The sequence below is a fragment of the Macaca mulatta genome, chromosome 17 (assembly GCF_049350105.2).
Source record: "Macaca mulatta isolate MMU2019108-1 chromosome 17, T2T-MMU8v2.0, whole genome shotgun sequence".
In the NCBI taxonomy this organism is placed as follows: domain Eukaryota; kingdom Metazoa; phylum Chordata; class Mammalia; order Primates; family Cercopithecidae; genus Macaca; species Macaca mulatta.
Window position 1 is genome coordinate 28,708,117 of NC_133422.1, and position 17,428 is coordinate 28,725,544.

General features: G+C 39.3%; 1 protein-coding gene and 1 long non-coding RNA gene across 7 annotated transcripts in view; one reads left to right on the forward strand and one right to left on the reverse strand.

Annotated features, from left to right (window-relative positions):
* The window catches only part of SETDB2 (SET domain bifurcated histone lysine methyltransferase 2), a 51,400-nt gene that overhangs the window by 29,304 nt on the left and 4,668 nt on the right, over positions 1-17,428 (forward strand). For 4 of the 6 annotated variants that reach the window (XM_015121057.3, XM_077974367.1, XM_077974366.1 and 1 more), the window contains 6 exons: positions 6,208-6,771; positions 9,959-10,075; positions 10,695-10,864; positions 12,492-12,717; positions 13,222-13,321; positions 15,495-15,588. In XM_015121057.3, coding sequence (XP_014976543.1) covers positions 6,208-6,771; positions 9,959-10,075; positions 10,695-10,864; positions 12,492-12,717; positions 13,222-13,321; positions 15,495-15,588 — 1,271 coding nt within the window. The remainder of the gene's footprint in view (positions 1-6,207; positions 6,772-9,958; positions 10,076-10,694; positions 10,865-12,491; positions 12,718-13,221; positions 13,322-15,494; positions 15,589-17,428) is intronic. The other 2 variants (XM_077974365.1, XM_015121058.3) reach the window with 1 other exon arrangement.
* Positions 750-1,452, reverse strand: LOC144336336 (uncharacterized). The gene is made up of 2 exons (XR_013407998.1): positions 1,344-1,452; positions 750-912 (listed from the first exon to the last, which is right to left on the reverse strand). It is a non-coding gene; the product is annotated as an uncharacterized LOC144336336 (long non-coding RNA).

A 17,428-nucleotide genomic window follows, 5' to 3' on the forward strand; every position in this document is an offset into this window, starting at 1 on the left:
TGCCTGGCCTAATCTTCCTCTCTAACTATAACACTGACCAAGACTAACCTCTCTCAGTGCCCCATTCCTTCGTGCCCTCCCCTACCCTCTTGATAATCACCCTTCTACTGTCTACGATGAAATCACATTTTTAGATTCCAGATATGAGTGAGATCCTGCCATGTTTGTCTTTCTGTACCTGGCTTATTTGACTTAACATAATGTCCTCCAGGTTCATCCATTTACCAGGTTCATCCATTGTTACCGCAAATGACAATATTTCATTCTTTCTTATGGCTGAGTATTCATTGTTGGTGTGAATGTGTATATATGTGTGTGTATACACATTTTTATCATTCATCTGTAGATGGGCATTTATATTGATTCCATATGTTGGCTACTGTGAGTAATACTGTAATAAACTGGGAGTGCAGTTGTCTTTTTGGTATACTGACTTCGTATCCTTTGGATATGTATCCAGTGATAGGATTGCTGGATCATATGGTTGCTCTATTTTTTATTTTTTGAAGAACTTCCATACTGGTTTCCATAATGTCCATACTGATTTACATTCCCACCAATAGTGTACAGATGTACCTAAGAGATAATTGCAGATTTGGTTCTGGACCACTGCAATAAAACAAATATCACAATAGAACAAGTCACAAAAAGGTTTTGGTTTCCCAGTGCATGTAAAAGTTACATTTACACTATACTATAGTTTATTAAGTGTGCAGTACCATTATGTCTAGAAACACAATGTACATACCTTAATTTATAAATACTTTATTGCTAAAAAATACTGACAATAATCTGAGCCTTTAGCAAGTCCTAATCTCTGTGCTGGTGAAGAGTCTTGCCTCGATGTTGATGGCTGCAGACTTGTGGGCAGAGGATTACCCAGGTGCCGAGGCAAGAGACTGAAGGCACAAACTGTTTCAGCATAATAAAGAAAATAGTTAGAATAAGAATAGTTATAATACAAATTAGATACAGAGATGATCATGGACATTATCAATCATTAGTATAGACATTATTAATCATTAGCTTTTAATATTACTCTTTGTTGTATTACTAATATAACTAAGGAATGACCAGCAGGTATAGGGTCAGGTGCTGAAGGGACATTGTGAGAAGTCACCAAGAAGGCAAGAGGTGAGCCCTCTGTCACGCCTGCATAAGGGCCACTTGAGGGCTCCTTGGTCAAGCGGTAATAGCCAGTGCCTGGGAAGGCACCCATTACTTAGCAGACCGCGAAAGGGAGTCTCCCTTTCCTTGGAGGGGTCAGGGAACACTCTGCTCCACCAGCTTCTTGTGGGAGGTATTAGATATTATCCAGGAGGTTAGATATTATCCAGGCCTACCTGCAGTCATCCAGAGGCTTAAGCCCCTCCCTGTGGTGCTGTGCTTCAGTGGTCATGCTCCTTGTTCACTTTCATGTTCCTCCCATACTCCTGGTTCCTCTTTGAAGTTCTTAGAAGATAGCAGTAGAAAAAAAATAGTGAAAGTCTTAAAGTCTTTGATCTTTCTGATAAGTGCATAGAAGAAAACGCTGACGTATGCTGCCTTCTGTCTCTGCTTCGGCTACCTGAAAGGGAAGGGCCCCCTGTCCTATGACCATGTGACTTTCTTGACCTTATCAATCACTTGGACGACTCACCCTCCTTACCCTACCCCCTTGTCTTGTATACAGTAAATATCAGCACGCCCAGCCATTGGAGGCCACTACTGGTCTCCGTGTCTTGGTGGTAGTGGTACCTCGGGCCCAGCTGTTTTCTCTTTATCTGTTTGTCTAGTGTCTTTATTTCTTGCGATCTCTCGTCTCCGCACACGGGGAGAACACCCGCAAAGCCCCATAGGGCTGGACCCTACACTGACTAATGAGGGTGGTGGCTGCTGACTGTTGGAGTGCTATGACAATTTCTTAAAATAAGACAGCAATAAAGTTTGCTACATTGATGGACTCTTTCTTTCACGAAAGAGTTCTCTGCAGTATGTGATGCTGTTCATTGACAGCATTTTACCCACAATAGAACAGCTTTCAAAATTGGAGTCAATTCTTTCGAAGCCTGCCACTGCTTTATCAACTAAATTTATGTAATGTTCTATTAATAAATCCTTTGTTGTCATTTCAACATTGTCCACAGCATCTTCATGAGTAGATTCCATCTCAAGAAACCACTTTCTTTGCCCATCCATAAGAAGCAGCTCCTCATCCATTCAAGTTTTATCCTGAGATTGCAACAATTTAGTCAGATCTTCAGGTTCTACTTCTAATTCTAGTTTTTTGCTATTTGTATCACATCTGCAGTTACTTCCTCCACTGAAATCTTATGCCCCTCAAAGTCATTCATGAGGGTTAGCATCCACTTCTTCCAAACTCCTGGTAAGGTTGATATTTTGACCTCCTCCCATGAATCACAAGTGGTATCTAGAATGGTGAATCCTTTCCAGAAAGTTATTTACTTTGCCCAGACCCATCAGAGGAATCACTATGGCTGGCAGCTTAATAGCCTTATAAAGTGTATTTCTTTTTTTTTTTTTTTTTTTTTTTTTTTTTTGAGATGGAGTCTCGCTCTGTCGCCCCCGGGCTGGAGTGCAGTGGCTGGATGTCAGCTCACTGCAAGCTCCGCCTTCCGGGTTTACGCCATTCTCCTGCCTCAGCCTCCCGTGTAGCTGGGACTACAGGCGCCTGCCACCTCACCCGGCTAGTTTTTTGTATTTTTTAGTAGAGACGGGGTTTCACCGTGTTAGCCAGGATGGTCTTGATCTCCTGACCTCGTGATCCGCCCGTCTCGGCCTCCCTAAAGTGTATTTCTTAAATAATAAGACTTGAAAGTCAAAATTACCCCTTTGTCCATGGGCTGAAGAATGGATGTTGTGTTAACAGGCATAACAACAACATTAATCTCCTTGTACATCTCCATCAGAGCTCTTGAGTGACGAAGTCATCATGGCTCACTGCAGCCTTGACCTCCCCAGGCTCAGGCAGTTCTCCTACCTCAGCCTCCTGAGTAGCTGGGACTACAGGTGTGCACCACCACGTCCCACTAATTTTTTTCTATTTTTAGTAGAGATGGAGTTTCTCCACGTTGACCAGGCTGGTCTTGAACTCCTGGGCTTAAGCAATCCTCCTACTTCAGCCTCCCAAAATGTTGAGATTGCAAGCATGGGCCACTGCACCTGACCGTAGTCTCTTTTTATGAGAAAAGTATACTCTTATGTTTATATTTGGAAATTTTATAAATAAAAAGTGTTTTAAATGTATGTTCCTCTTGACCTAGTAATTCCTCTTAAAGGAATGTATTTCAAAATAATAATCAGGAATTTGGTCAAGGATTTATATATGAGGATGTTCATTAAAGTAGTAACATAGAGACAAATTGGAAACAAACATTTTCAACATTAAAAGATTTATAGGGCTGGCGTGGTGGCTCACACCTGTAATCCCAGCACTTTGGGAGGCCAAGGTGGGTAGATCACTTGTGGTCAGGAGTTTGAGACCAGCCTGAACAACATGGTAAAACCCCATCTCTGCTAAAAATACAAAAATTAGCTGGACTTGGTGACACATACCTGTAATCCCAGCTACTTGGGAGGCTGAGGCACGAGAATCGCTTGAACCTGGGAAGCAGAGGTTGCAGTGAGCCGAGGTCATGCCACTGCACTCCAGCCTGGGCAATAAAGCCAAACTCTGTCTCTCAAAAAAAAAAAAAAAAATCTAGATAAATTATAGTACATCCTTTCACCTGTTAGACTCTGAAATCCAAAAGCTTCCAGACCCACCTGATTGATGAAGCTTTATGAAAACAGGCATTCTCATTTATTGCTGAAGGAACTGACACAATGGAGAACAATGTGGCGATATTAGTGAAATAACTAATCCATTTGCCTTGTGACCTAACACTCCCATTTCTGGGAATATGTTCTGCAACAATATCTTTACACGTATGAAATTGTTATTCATACAATAAAATTCATAAGTAATCCTAAAGATTATTACAATAAAATTAGTTATTAAAAGATCACTGTATAAGTTTACCGTATATGTTCTAAAAGATAACTGTGTAAGTTAACTAGTCCACTATTGTGGTCTAGCCTATACTACATGTTGTGGAAAAAAGTCCATTATTGCAGGCTAGGTAATTAAATTGTGGACTTACGCAAAGGATTACTATACATTTGGAGAAAGGATGAAGAAGCTCCATATCTGCACGTCCTATGTGGTAGCCACTAGCTACATGTGGCTGTTTAAATTTGAATTAATCAAAATTAGATAAAATGTAAAAATTCAGTTCTTTGGTCATGCAAGCTACATTTAAAAGTGCTCAGTAGCTACATACGCCTACTGGCTACCATATTGGACAGCACAAGTATAGACCATTTCTATCAATGGAGAAAGTTTTTTTGGATGGCACTGCTTTATATAGTGTATTAGTCCGTTTTCACGCTGCTGATAAAGACATACCCAACACTGGGCAATTTACAAAAGAAAGATTTTTTTTTTTTTTTTTTTTTTTTTTTTTTTTTTTTTTTTTTTTTTTTTGAGAGGGAGTCTCGCTCTGTCGCCCAGGCTGGAGTGCAGTGGCGCGATCTCGGCTCACTGCAAGCTCCGCCTCCTGGGTTCACGCCATTCTCCTGCCTCAGCCTCCTGAGTAGCTGGGACTACAGGCGCCCGCCACCGCGCCCGGCTAATTTTTTGTATTTTTAGTAGAGACGGGGTTTCACTGTGGTCTCGATCTCCTGACCTTGTGATCCGCCCGCCTCGGCCTCCCAAAGTGCTGGGATTACAAGTGTGAGCCACCACGCCCGGCCAAGAAAGAGGTTTAATGGACTTACTGTTCCACATGGCTGGAGAGGCCTCACACTCATGGCAGAAGGCAAGCAAGAGCAAGTCACATCTTAACATGGATGGTGACAGGCAAAGAGCTTGTGCAGGGAAACTCCCGCTTATGTTACCATCAGATCTCATGAGACTTAATTCACTATCACGAGAACAGCACAGGAAAGACCTGTCCGCATGATTCAATTACCTCCCACCAGGTCCCTCCCACAACACATGGGAATTCAAGATGAGATTTGGGTAGGGACACAGCCAAACCATATCATACGGCAAATACAACCCGTCTCTAAAATACCTGTATTATAATACGTAACAGACACCTAAAGATAGAACATACTATGTAAAACAAAACTCAGATTATTTGTGAAAGTTTAAAACCTGATTTCCAAACACATGGAAGCTTTTCACAGATTTTTTTTTTTTTTTTTAAAGACAGGATCTCACTCTGTCACCCAGGCTGGAGTGCAATGGTGTGATCATGGTTCACTGTAGCCTCAACCTCCTGAGTCCAAGCATTCCTCCCACCTCAGCCCCCAAAGTAGCTGGCACTACAGGCATGCACCACCACACTTGACTAATTTTGTTTACTTTTTGTAGGGATGAGGTTTCACTGTGTTGCCCAGGCTGATCTTGAGCTCCTGAGCTCAAGCAATCCTTCCGCCTTGACCTCTCAAAGTGCTGGGATTACAGTTGTGAGCCATCACACCCTGCTGACTTTTTTTTTAGATTAATAACCACCCCATTTTCTCCTGTCAGTTTTGCCATTTTTTCAGATGTATCAATATGATTGCGAGGTAGATCACATACTATGGAAAGAATTCAGTTGGTACTATTGTTGAAGGCAAACAGTATAAAGGATTCTTGATGAATTAGTAAGTTTTCAGCCAGCCTTTGTTTTTGGCATGTAAAGAGCTTGATCCCAGCAAGTAACCTTCTTCAGTGCTTTATTGATTGCATGCTCTAAATCAACTCTAAATTTGCTAGGTGCTATGAAATACCTAACAGAAAGTTACAGCTGTAATCACAGCTTCCTGGAGTATTCTGAAATCAGGTATAAGGCAGACCTGGTGCATGCCTGTACCAGCTATTTGGGAAACTGAGGCAGGAGGATCACTTGGGGACAAGAGTTCAAGGCTGCTGTGTGCTGTGATCACACCTGTGAAGGGTCACTGCACTCCAGCCTGGGCAACATAGCAAGACCTCATCTCTGAGAAAAGTTTTAAAAATAGATACAATGTTCGTATGGCTGCAGAACATCTTAAAATGTGTATCTTAGAGTCTGGCTTATTTTAATATTGTCTAAGAAGATAGGAAATAATTATAGTTTTTTTAAAAATGAATTGAACTATAAGTTTGAGATGCTAATGAATAATTTATTTTAACAGAACAACGGAAAATAAGGAAATTCTCTCTCTTGAAGATAAAGTTGTAGACTTTAGAGAAAAAGACTCATCTTTGAATTTATCTTACCAAAGTCATGACTGCTCTGGTGCTTGTCTGATGAAAATGCCACTGAACTTGAAGGGAGAAAACCCTCTGCAGCTGCCAATCAAATGTCACTTCCAAAGACGACATGCAAAGACAAACTCTCATTCTTCAGCACTCCATGTGAGTTATAAAACCCCTTGTGGAAGGAGTCTACGAAACGTGGAGGAAGTTTTTCGTTACCTGCTTGAGACAGAGTGTAACTTTTTATTTACAGATAACTTTTCTTTCAATACCTATGTTCAGTTGGCTCGGAATTACCCAAAGCAAAAAGAAGTTGTTTCTGATGTGGATATTAGCAATGGAGTGGAATCAATGCCCATTTCTTTCTGTAATGAAATTGACAGTAGAAAGCTCCCAAAGTTTAAGTACAGAAAGACTGTGTGGCCTCGAACATACTATCTAACCAACTTTTCCAGCATGTTTACTGATTCCTGTGACTGCTCTGAGGGCTGCATAGACATGTGAGTAGAAAAACATAGCATTTCAAAAAATCTTCTGAATGTAAGGACACTTGTTAAGAAGTCTTGTTATGTATTAATTTGTCTATCTAAAACCTGTTCAAGAGTCTACAGTAAGACTGGGCATGGTGGCCCACGCATGTAATCCCAGCACTTTGGGAGACCAAGGTGGGAGGCCAGCTTGAGCACAGGAGTTTGAGACCAGCCTGGGCAACATGGCAAAACCCCATCTTTACAAAAAAATTTAAAAATTCGCTGGGTATGGTGGTGTGCACCTATAGTCCAACTACTCTGGAGGCTGGGGTAGGAGGTCTGCTTGAGCCCAGGAGGTCAAGGATGCAGTGAGCTGTGATCACACACTGTATTCGAGGCCTGGACAACAAAGCAAGACCCTGTCTCCAGAAAGAAAAAAAAAAGTCTACAATGGGAAAATGAGCTCTCACTAGCAGTAGGGAAAAAAACCTCTAATTATTTGCCAAATATGGTAATTTGAAACTTATTTCTTCCAAGGATGCATATTTCCTTTAATCTAGTACTAATACATTAAGAGATCATCAATAGCATTACAACAAATGATATTTAACAGTGCCAGACACTGTGACAAGTACTTTACATTCATTCTCTTAATCTTCACAAAAACCCATGAGGTAGATAATATCTCAGTGTTATACATGAGGAAGTTAAGCCTCAGAGAAGTCAGTTTGGAGAGATCATAGAACAAATTGTAGAGACAGGATTTGAACCCATGTTCTTAACCATTGGGTTGTATGTTGCATTTTACTTTTAAAAATCATTTGCTGGCTAATGTGATGCTTATAACTAGTGTTTTCTTGATCGTAGTATAGTATTAATATCCCATTAAAAAATGAAAACATGTTCTAATATATTAAGACTTTGAAAACCATTTTAAGGGTGTGTAGTACACATACATTTGTAGGAATACAGATATAGAGTGGTGTTGCATTATATGTACATTTAATGCAAATTTAGCTACCCATACTTGGCAAAAAAAGAATAAGAGAATGATAAATAATTTAAATAGCATAATAATAGTTTTCACCATCCTCTCAGTTAATTGGAGTGTAAAATGAGAGCTATATCTACTGTTACCTCAGTTTGGCTCAGTTCCTTGAGGCCTCTCATAGAGAAAACCTCTCAGTGCACTGTTTTATTCTGTTTAAAAATATGTATTTTATTTTGTAAAGATTACCTCTAAATGTAACCCAACTACCTCATCTGGGGACTTGGCTCTCCAAAGGAATAGAAGCAGGTACCTACCTGCACAAGACTGGGAACTAGGCCAATATCTCACAGGGCCTGGAACTGTATTAATGAAAACCTTGTTAACAGCTGTAAAACCAATAGGGTCAGAGCCAAAGCGTTAGAGAAGGCACCCAACGTAGAGCAGCACAAAGGACTAAACCCCACAGAAGGTATGATTTCAAACAAACATTTAAAACACCCACGCAACGATGTTTAGGACCACGAAGGCAGCATGAATCCCGACAAGAAGAGAGAATTCACACCTGAGGAATCAGAGATAAATGTTGAATCTAATTGAAAGGGATTTTAAAACAGGTATAATTAAACTGTCCCAAGAGGCTGGGCACAGTGGCTCATACCTGTAATCCTAGCTCTTTGGGAAACTAAGGTAGGAACATCATTTGAGCCCAGGAGTTCGAGACCAGCCTGGGAAACCTAGCGAAACCCCATCTCTACAAAAATACAAAAGTTAGCCCAGCGTGGTGGGACGCACTTGTAGTCCCAGCTACTCAAGAGTCTGAGGTGGGAGGATCACCTGAGTCCAGGGAGGTCAAGGCTGCAGTGAGCCGAGATTGCGCCACTGCACTCCAGCCTGGGCAACAGAGTGAGACTCCTTCTCCAAAAAGAAAAGAAAAACTATTAACTTAATTGTATATGAAGTGAGCAATACCTAATCCTGTAGAAAAGTTAAAAGGAATTAACTAGATTTGTATATAGCATGGATGGGTCTCAAAAACATTATACTGAACAAAAAAAAAAGCAAGTTATAGAATAATACCTATAGTAAATTTTTTTGTAATGAAAAGCACACAATGTATTGTTTGTAGATACATGTGTATATAAAAGCATAAAGGATGCCACACTAAATCTCTTGAAAGAGTTTAGTTATATCTGTAATGTTTTACTTTTTAACTTTTTTTAAGAAGACCATGCATATGTGGTGTATATGTGGTATGTATATTTTAAATTATATATACAGGGAAAAGAACTAGATAAAATGCTGACAACTAATTCTGGATGGTGAAAATATGGATGTTTATTATCTGTATTTTTCTGTACTGTATTGTTCTGTACTTTTTAAACTTTGCACACAAAATCACATGGGAGAAAACAATTACAGATTTTCATATCTGTAAACAGAATCCAAATTAATGAATTTGTTGATTGTTGTCATTGTTCTTTTCTCTTGCAAACAAGCAGCCACCATTCTGATGTGTATGAATTAATAGAGAAAATACAGAAGAGAATCATAGAGGAAAAGACCTTAAAGTCACTTGTTCAGCAAAGGAAACTAAGATCCAGAGATTTTAACCAGCTCACCAGCAGTCACTTACCTAGTTATACAGCTAGAGTCCCCAAGTTCCTTACTTTGTATCAAATTATGGTTCCCTATCAAATTAGTTAATCATCTGAATAGAGGGGAAAGTACATAAAGTTTTATGGTTGCAAGCTTCCTGCCTCGCAACAGTATGAAAAAAGGATTCAATAATAGCGTCAATCTCCCCAGTCTGTTTCTGTGTCACTGGAGTGAGAGAGAACTTAAGACATCTGCAAAACTACATCTTTACAAATTTGACATATTTAAGTTTATCCATTGTAAAAGAGCAGAACTAGCAGAATTCTCACAAACAAACTTCTGTGCTGTACAGTGAAATTAAAGGAATTGATTTTTAAAAGCTAAACTCATATAGTTAAGTATTTTATGAGCAAATAGAGATGCAGTGCAGTTTACAATTATTTATAAACTTTTGGGAGGTATTGTCTTTCAAAGAGATCTGTGTAGGGAAAAAGCTCATAGTGTTCATGAGCCAAACTATTCTAAATGCTATTGCATCTTTTATTACATCATTTACACTTTTATCAAGACAGTCTCTTGACTTAACTTGGTGCTTTTTCATTCTTTCTCCAACCACTGCCTTCCTTTTAGAACAAAATGTGCATGTCTTCAATTGACAGCAAGGAATGCCAAAACTTCCCCCTTGTCAAGTGACAAAATAACCACTGGATATAAATATAAAAGACTACAGAGACAGATTCCTACTGGGTAAGGTACCTTGAAGATTTGTTGCAGGGTGTGTATATCTTTGAAGGTGGGTACCTTTTATTGTGGTCTAAAATCATATAGATGTTATATCTAGTTTAATTTGGTTCCAATACCAAAAATCTAAATTATTAAGGAATAAAAATCCTGTATATTGTTCATGGAAATGGTAGTCAGAGACCACACATACATCATGCGGAGTGTACTCGAACACTCATCTGCTTTGAGACTGGCTCTTACCCCTGTAGGATCAGCCTACTTTGGGCAGCCATTTCTCCATTTAAAAATACGCTGTTTAGAACTCATTTGAGAATTGGGAATTTTCAACCTTTCAAGGTACTGACTCACTTTATCTTCACAAAGCAGCTCTATAAGGGAGGTACTGTCATATAATCTCCATTTTAAAAATGCAAAGATAAAGCACAGAGAAGTTAAATAACTCATCCAAGATAATACAGCTAGTAAATGTGGAAGCTGTGATGGGAACCCAGGCACCCTATCTCTAAGAGCTTTCACATTTAGCCTGCTTCCCTCAGTAGTTGTCAGTGCCAGTGAAGTGGCAATAAACTGCTTTTTGCTTTATGAGGTGTCTGTTTTTCTCTTTTGCATATTTTGTTGACAGCATTTATGAATGCAGCCTGTTGTGCAAATGTAATCGACAGTTGTGTCAAAACCGTGTTGTCCAACATGGTCCTCAAGTGAGGCTACAGGTGTTCAAAACTGAGCAGAAGGGATGGGGTGTACGCTGCCTAGATGACATTGACAGAGGGACGTTTGTTTGCATTTATTCAGGTAAAGCAAAGGTTTATTTTAAAATTATTCTAGGGTAGGATCCTCTTTTCTGAATATCCATTTTCCTAGCCAGGGCCGTTGAGAGCTTACAACAAGGTAAAGAGTAACAGTATCTAAAAGGAACATCAGAGAAAGGCAGATGAACTGGGAACTTGAGCACTAAAAAGATGAGATGCTTAGGAGGTACTTTCTTCAAGAAAAGAAAGGTTCAGAGATGACACGGGTTTTTGTGTGAGGGCTTGTTATGTCCAAGGCACATTTGTTTTGTCCGCATGGCTACAGGTACTTTGGGGTAAGGGAAGAAAACTTTTTAAAAGTAAAAAAACTAGATGACTAGCTTGCCAAGGTAAAGATTACCAGTCAAAAACTTTCTTATTCAATGTTTTGAGCTATTATTAGAATTTAACAAGTTAATTATGTAATATCTGCATGTTATAATTCAGTCAGTGACTTTAGGCAACTCACTCTATTTTGGGGACTGCAGAGAGTTGTCCATGCCGCAGAGCAAAACTTCCTGAGCAGTGTGTTACAGTCATGCAATTACTGATTCTTTAGGGCCACAGCCCCCAGGACCAAACACATCAGTCTTCGGTAGTCTTACACATTTACCTCCAGCATGTCAGGCAAAACCCCTTATTTTCTGTGCACATCCTTATGTGAGAAAGTTTGGGAAACACGGCTTTAGAGCCAGTCTAAAGGAATTGTCCTTGACTTAGTTCTAGCAGCTAGGCAGCAGGGAACAGAACAACCAGGTTCTGAAAATTACTCATCTGAAAAAATCAGGTTTATCTGTTTACATGACCAAGTGCTTAAAAAAGAAAAGAAAAGAAATGTCAGGTTCACATCAGGGAGGGCAAGAAAAAGCTTGCAGAGTTATCTGAATTCAGAGTAGTCACACATATGGATCCCTGCCACTCCCCACTTACAGATCCACATTCTACACAGCCTGCCTAGACATTCATCTCTCATACTTCTCAAAATAACTGTTGGATGAAAGCTACCTGTAAAATGCCAAGCAGTGTCCAGGAAGTATCATTGGTTTTATCATTGTTGCTAGAAAATATACCTAAGATATGTCTCTGACCTAATGATGGGTAAGAATATCCTGCTATTAATTTGGACTTGGCAATTATAATATTGAATCCCTTGAAAGAAAATGCATAAACTTTAAGATTTTAGTGTTATGCAGAACTTAATATGACAACACTAGGAACATATCACCACATATTTAAACAGATACTTTTGTTAAAAATTGTAAGTTTCAGATGATAAAGCCTTTTTAACTAGACAAAAGCTACAATTTTATGACTAGAGGTCATCTCTAATTTTCTAGGGTATTTTCTGATCCATATCTTTGTTTTGGATCATTGTAGCTAAATCTCTTCTCTTTTGTATTTTACCAAAACAGACAGATGGTTTTTTTAGATACCCTGTTTTTTCATATACTAGAAGATAAGAAATATCACATTGGTCTTTGTCTTGCAACAGTTTTGTAGGATGAGTTAATGTGTTTATCTTCATTGTAAAACGTATGGGTTCTTTAGTCATGGAGTCGAAATACAGATGTCTATTTATTGTTAGCAATTATCTTCTGTGTTGTTCAAACTCTTTAACATTTTCCTTTTAGGAAGATTACTAAGCAGAGCTAACACTGAAAAATCTAATGGTACTGATGAAAATGGGAAAGATGAGAATACTATGAAAAATATATTTTCAAAAAAGAGGAAATTAGAAGTTGCGTGTTCAGATTGTGAAGTTGAAGTTCTCCCATTAGGATTGGAAACACATCCTAGAACTGCTAAAATTGAGAAATGTCCACCAAAGTTCAGTAATAATCCCAAGGAGCTTACTATGTAAGTAACAGGTGAAGAACTCAGAGTAAATCTAAATTATCAATCAATTGGTTCATTTTGCTTCCCCTCTTTCTTTCTTTTCTCCTCATTTGTATTTATCATTTTGCTTCAAAGTTGTTAAGTCTAACACTTTGAGAAATCCAGGACATTTAAAAATGTAGCCAATGTACTATCCTCAGTGTTCCAGTTCTGGAATTTTACCTTATATGACTTCAGTCAGGTTTTTTATGGATGTCATAAGTTTTGCTGTTTTTTAAAATTTTCTATCATTTTATCTGAAAAGTTTTCATAGGTTCTCTTCCTTTTTTAAATGTACTTCAAAAATTGTTTAAAGTATGATTATATTTACTTTCTCTGGGGAAAGGAGTAAACATACATGTTCTTACTTAGGTTAATTTCTAATAATTAAGGATATTTCTGTAATAATGAATATTATCTATACTTCAATAAAGAGAATGAAAAGAATTTTTAGTGATACAGAATAATTTTTTTTTTCCTTTTTAGGGAAACGAAATATGATAATACTTCAAGAATTCGGTATCATTCAGTTATTGGAGATCCTGAATCCAAGACAGCCATTTTTCAACACAATGGGAAAAAAATGGTAAAAACTGCAAAATGTAGATGGGACCCTTCTTTTCTTTTTTAATTTTTTTTTTTTTTTAGTAGAGACGGGGTCTCACTGTGTTAGCCAGGATGGTCTTGATCTCTTGACCTTGTGATCCACCCGCCTTGGCCTCCCAAAGTGCTGGGTGGGATTACAGACGTGAGCCACCGCGCCTGGCCTTTTTTTTTTTTTACATAGAGTCTCACTCTGTCACCCAGGCTGGAGTGTAGTGGCACAGTCACAACTCACTGCAGCCACAATCTCCTGGGCTCGAGTAATCCTCCTCCCTCAGTCTCCCGAATAGCTGGGACTACATGTGCACAGCACCATGCCCGGCTCTTATTTAGTAGAGATGGGGTCTCACTATATTGCCCAGGCTGGTCTCCAACTCCTGAGCTCTAGCAGTTGTCGTGCCTCAGCCTCCCAAAGTTCTGGGATTATAAGCGTGAGCCACCGCACCCAGCTGATGGGGCCCTTCTGAGATATAAACAATTGCCTTTCTATCCTTTACTTAGCTCAAAATGTTTGTGTTACTTTATAGTGTGTAGAATTTCTTTTATTGTTTTGAAATGGTGGACTGTGGAAATGCTAGGACCATGTTCTATTTACTTAGTATCGTCCATGGCAGTTGGCGTGTTTCCAGCTTGGCTGTATGAGGAGAATGCTGGTCATGATCTGACAGTGTGCTCCACTGAGATCGATAGGTATCCCATTCTGAGAATTTGTGGGAGAAGCTAAAGTGTTCAGGAGTTAATAGTGATATATAAGAAAAGGGACAGAGTAATTTAGGTGAAGGAGAACAAGGTTTTTGTTTTGTTTTGAGATGGAGTTTTACTCTTGTTGCCCAGGCTGGAGTGCAATGGTGCAATCTCAGCCTACTGCAACCTCTGCCTCTTGGGTTCAAGCGATTCCCCTGCTTCAGCCTCCCGAGTAGCTGAGATTACAGGCACCTGCCACCATGCCCAGCTAATTTTTTGTATTTTTAGTAGACACGGGGTTTTCATCATGTTGGCCAGGCTGGTCTCAAACTCCTGACCTCAGGTGATCCACCCACTTTGGCCTCCCAAATTGCTGGGATTAGAGGCATGAGCCACTGTGCCTGGCCGAAGGTTTTAAGATGTATGAGAAAGAAGAGATGCAATTTTAGGAAAGAATCATCCAGAAAACAATATTTTACATTGTAGCCTCTGAGGATACCCTTTGCATTGTGAACTAAGATTAGTCAGAGACTGAAACATAGAAGCAGAGAAAGAGAAAAGAGAACAGAGAGAGACATGATGGTAGCTTACTTTAGGGCTTGTTGATGAAAAGTAAAAACTCTTCTCTAGGTGTTATGCAAATATTTGACCTCTGCCTGGTAATGGTACAGTAGCTACCTCAGGGTCAGAGAATTATGAAAAGATTGGCCATGGTGTCACACAGACCAGGTTTAACCTCCAGCTCTGCTGCCTGCTAGCTGGGTGGTATCTCCATACATACATTTCTTTTATCTGTAAAAAGATAATAGTATATGTTTCCGAGTTAGGAGGATTAAATGAGATAAACATCAGCAACTTGCTTAGCATAATGCTTGGCATCCAACTAACTGCTCAGTACATGTTGACCATTCACATACTGAAAACTTTCATAATAATTATATGGTCAATGTGTATTGAACACTTAGTTGGTTGTCAAGCATTGTGCTGAGCGTATACCCCTCTTTTAAAGTTATCATTACTACTTAAAGTGACTGCAGTGTCTACAATGCATAAGCACTATCAAATTCGTTAACCTTTCTTTGAGGTAGAGAGTAGCCAATGAGTGTTTTTCATCTTTACACAACTTACAGTTGAAGCCAAATTTATAATCTAGTAATAACACTTTCTCAGTACTGAGGATGATTAGAATTGAGGGATACAGACAGATGCATTAAGATTTTAATTCACAAAGAATTTCTTGACAGTCTTTATAACTGTGGCTTAATAAAGCACCTAGAAGTAGAACACAGTCAAAGGGGATGACACATTTTGCCTCCATTAGTCTAAAGACTCCTTATGATATCAGCTTTGAGGCTTTCAAAACGAATCTAGTACATATGGCCTATGATGATTGACACTTGATAAAAGAGGCCTAACTGCTAAATACTTTTGCCTGACCTGGAAAGTAAAGACATCTTCCTTGTTTTTTTAAGGAATTTGTTGCCTCGGAGTCTGTCACTCCAGAAGATAATGATGGATTTAAACCACCCCGAGAGCATCTGAACTCTAAAACCAAGGGAGCACAAAGTAGGCTTTGTTTCTTCTGTGAATGCCTACCTTTTCTGCCTGTTTCTCTGTCTCTTGCTCAATACCTGTAGCTCATTTTCTTAGATTCCATAATAAACATGCTGCATTTGTCAGAAAGGTTACAACTTGTCTACATAAGACATCAGCAAACTATTGTTTGTGAGCCAAATCTGGCCCTCTACCTGTTCAGTATGGCATGTGAGCTAAGAATGATTTTTACATTTTTAAATAGTTGAAAAAAATCAGAAGGCGATAATATTTTGACACTTGAAAATTATATGAAATTACAATTTTAGTGTCCAGAAATAAAGTTTTGGCCAGGTGCAGTAGCTCACGCCTGTAATCTCAGCACTTTGGGAGGCCAAGGCAGGAGGAGGGCTGCTTGAGGCCATGAGTCTGGGCAATGTAGCAAGATCTTGTCTCAGCAACAACAAAGAAATAGCCAGGTGTGGTGGTGCACACCTGTGGTCTTAGCTACTCAGGGGGCTGAGGTGGGAGGATTGTTGAGGTCAGTAGTTTGAGGTTACAGTGAACTATGATTGTGCCACTGCACTGCAGCCTGGGCGATAGAGCAAGACCCTGTCCCAAAAAAAATAAATGTAAGTTTTATTGGAATACAGCCAGTTTGCATTACATATTGTCTGCTTCAACATTACAATAAGAGTTGAATAATCACAATAGAAACCACATGGCCAGCAAAGCCCAAAATATTTGCTATTTTGCCTTCTACAGAAGAACTTTGCTGGCCTCTGGTCTCATTACCAGTAGTGACTTGATGCATGGCAAGAGGGGTGAGCCGGACAACTCTGACTCTCTGTGGTGTACAGGTGTTGTCCATGGCTTTGGAACCATTGTGCAAAGCAGCCACTTTCAAACTCTTTGTTGATGGCTTTAAAAATAAACACACATCACTCTCCTGCAGTTGCCTAGCCAATACTGCCACAGAGCATACTCAGCATGACTCTGGCAAAAGGCTAAAATATTGCCACCCTGAGTCCTTGTGTTTCAGAGTTACTAGTCCTTGCCGTAGTTAATATTACAACTGAACAAACCTTATTTTTGGTACTTTTGCATTTCACTGTGTCCTTCACAAGGAGACATTGCTGAGACATGTCCATTTGTGAAGAATTGGTGAGCCACTGCTGCCTCTTCTCCCCTGCAACCCCAGCTCTCCACCTAATATTAAAGGATGGAGATTGGAGGAGACATGGCAGTTCCTTGATAGAAAAGGTTTATCGAGAAAGGGGATTTTGTGTATTATATTTATTTTATCATGCATGTGAGCCACAATGCATACCGTTGCTTTTGGTTCTTTTGCCCTTTTCATTGAGTACTACAATATATATAGTGGGTACTCTAAAAGTCAACAGCTATGTACTTTTTGTATAAAAAAATCCAGAGTTGTATTATGGCTTACATGTAACCCATGATTAAAATATGAGTACATGTAGGAACAGCAGCCAGCAACAACAGTGATGATTAAATTAAGAGCCTTAATTTTAAACAGGTATAATATCTTTGTGCCATTGAATTAGGTGGTCCAAGTAGCTTTGTGGCTCTTTTAAAATAAGTAATTTATACTTACTCCATCTGACATACATTCATACCTTTTTTTTTTTTTTTAAGAGAGACAGCGACTCATTCTGTTACCCAAGCTGGAGTGCAGTGGTGGGATCATAGCTCCCTGTACCTTCCAGTTCCTGGGCTCAAACAGTCCTCCCACCTCAGTCTCCTGAGCAACCAGAACTACAGTCACACACCCCCTTGTTGGCTAATTTCTTTTTTTTTTTTTAATTTTTTTGTAGAGATGGGGTCTCACTTTGTTGCCCAGGCTGGTCTT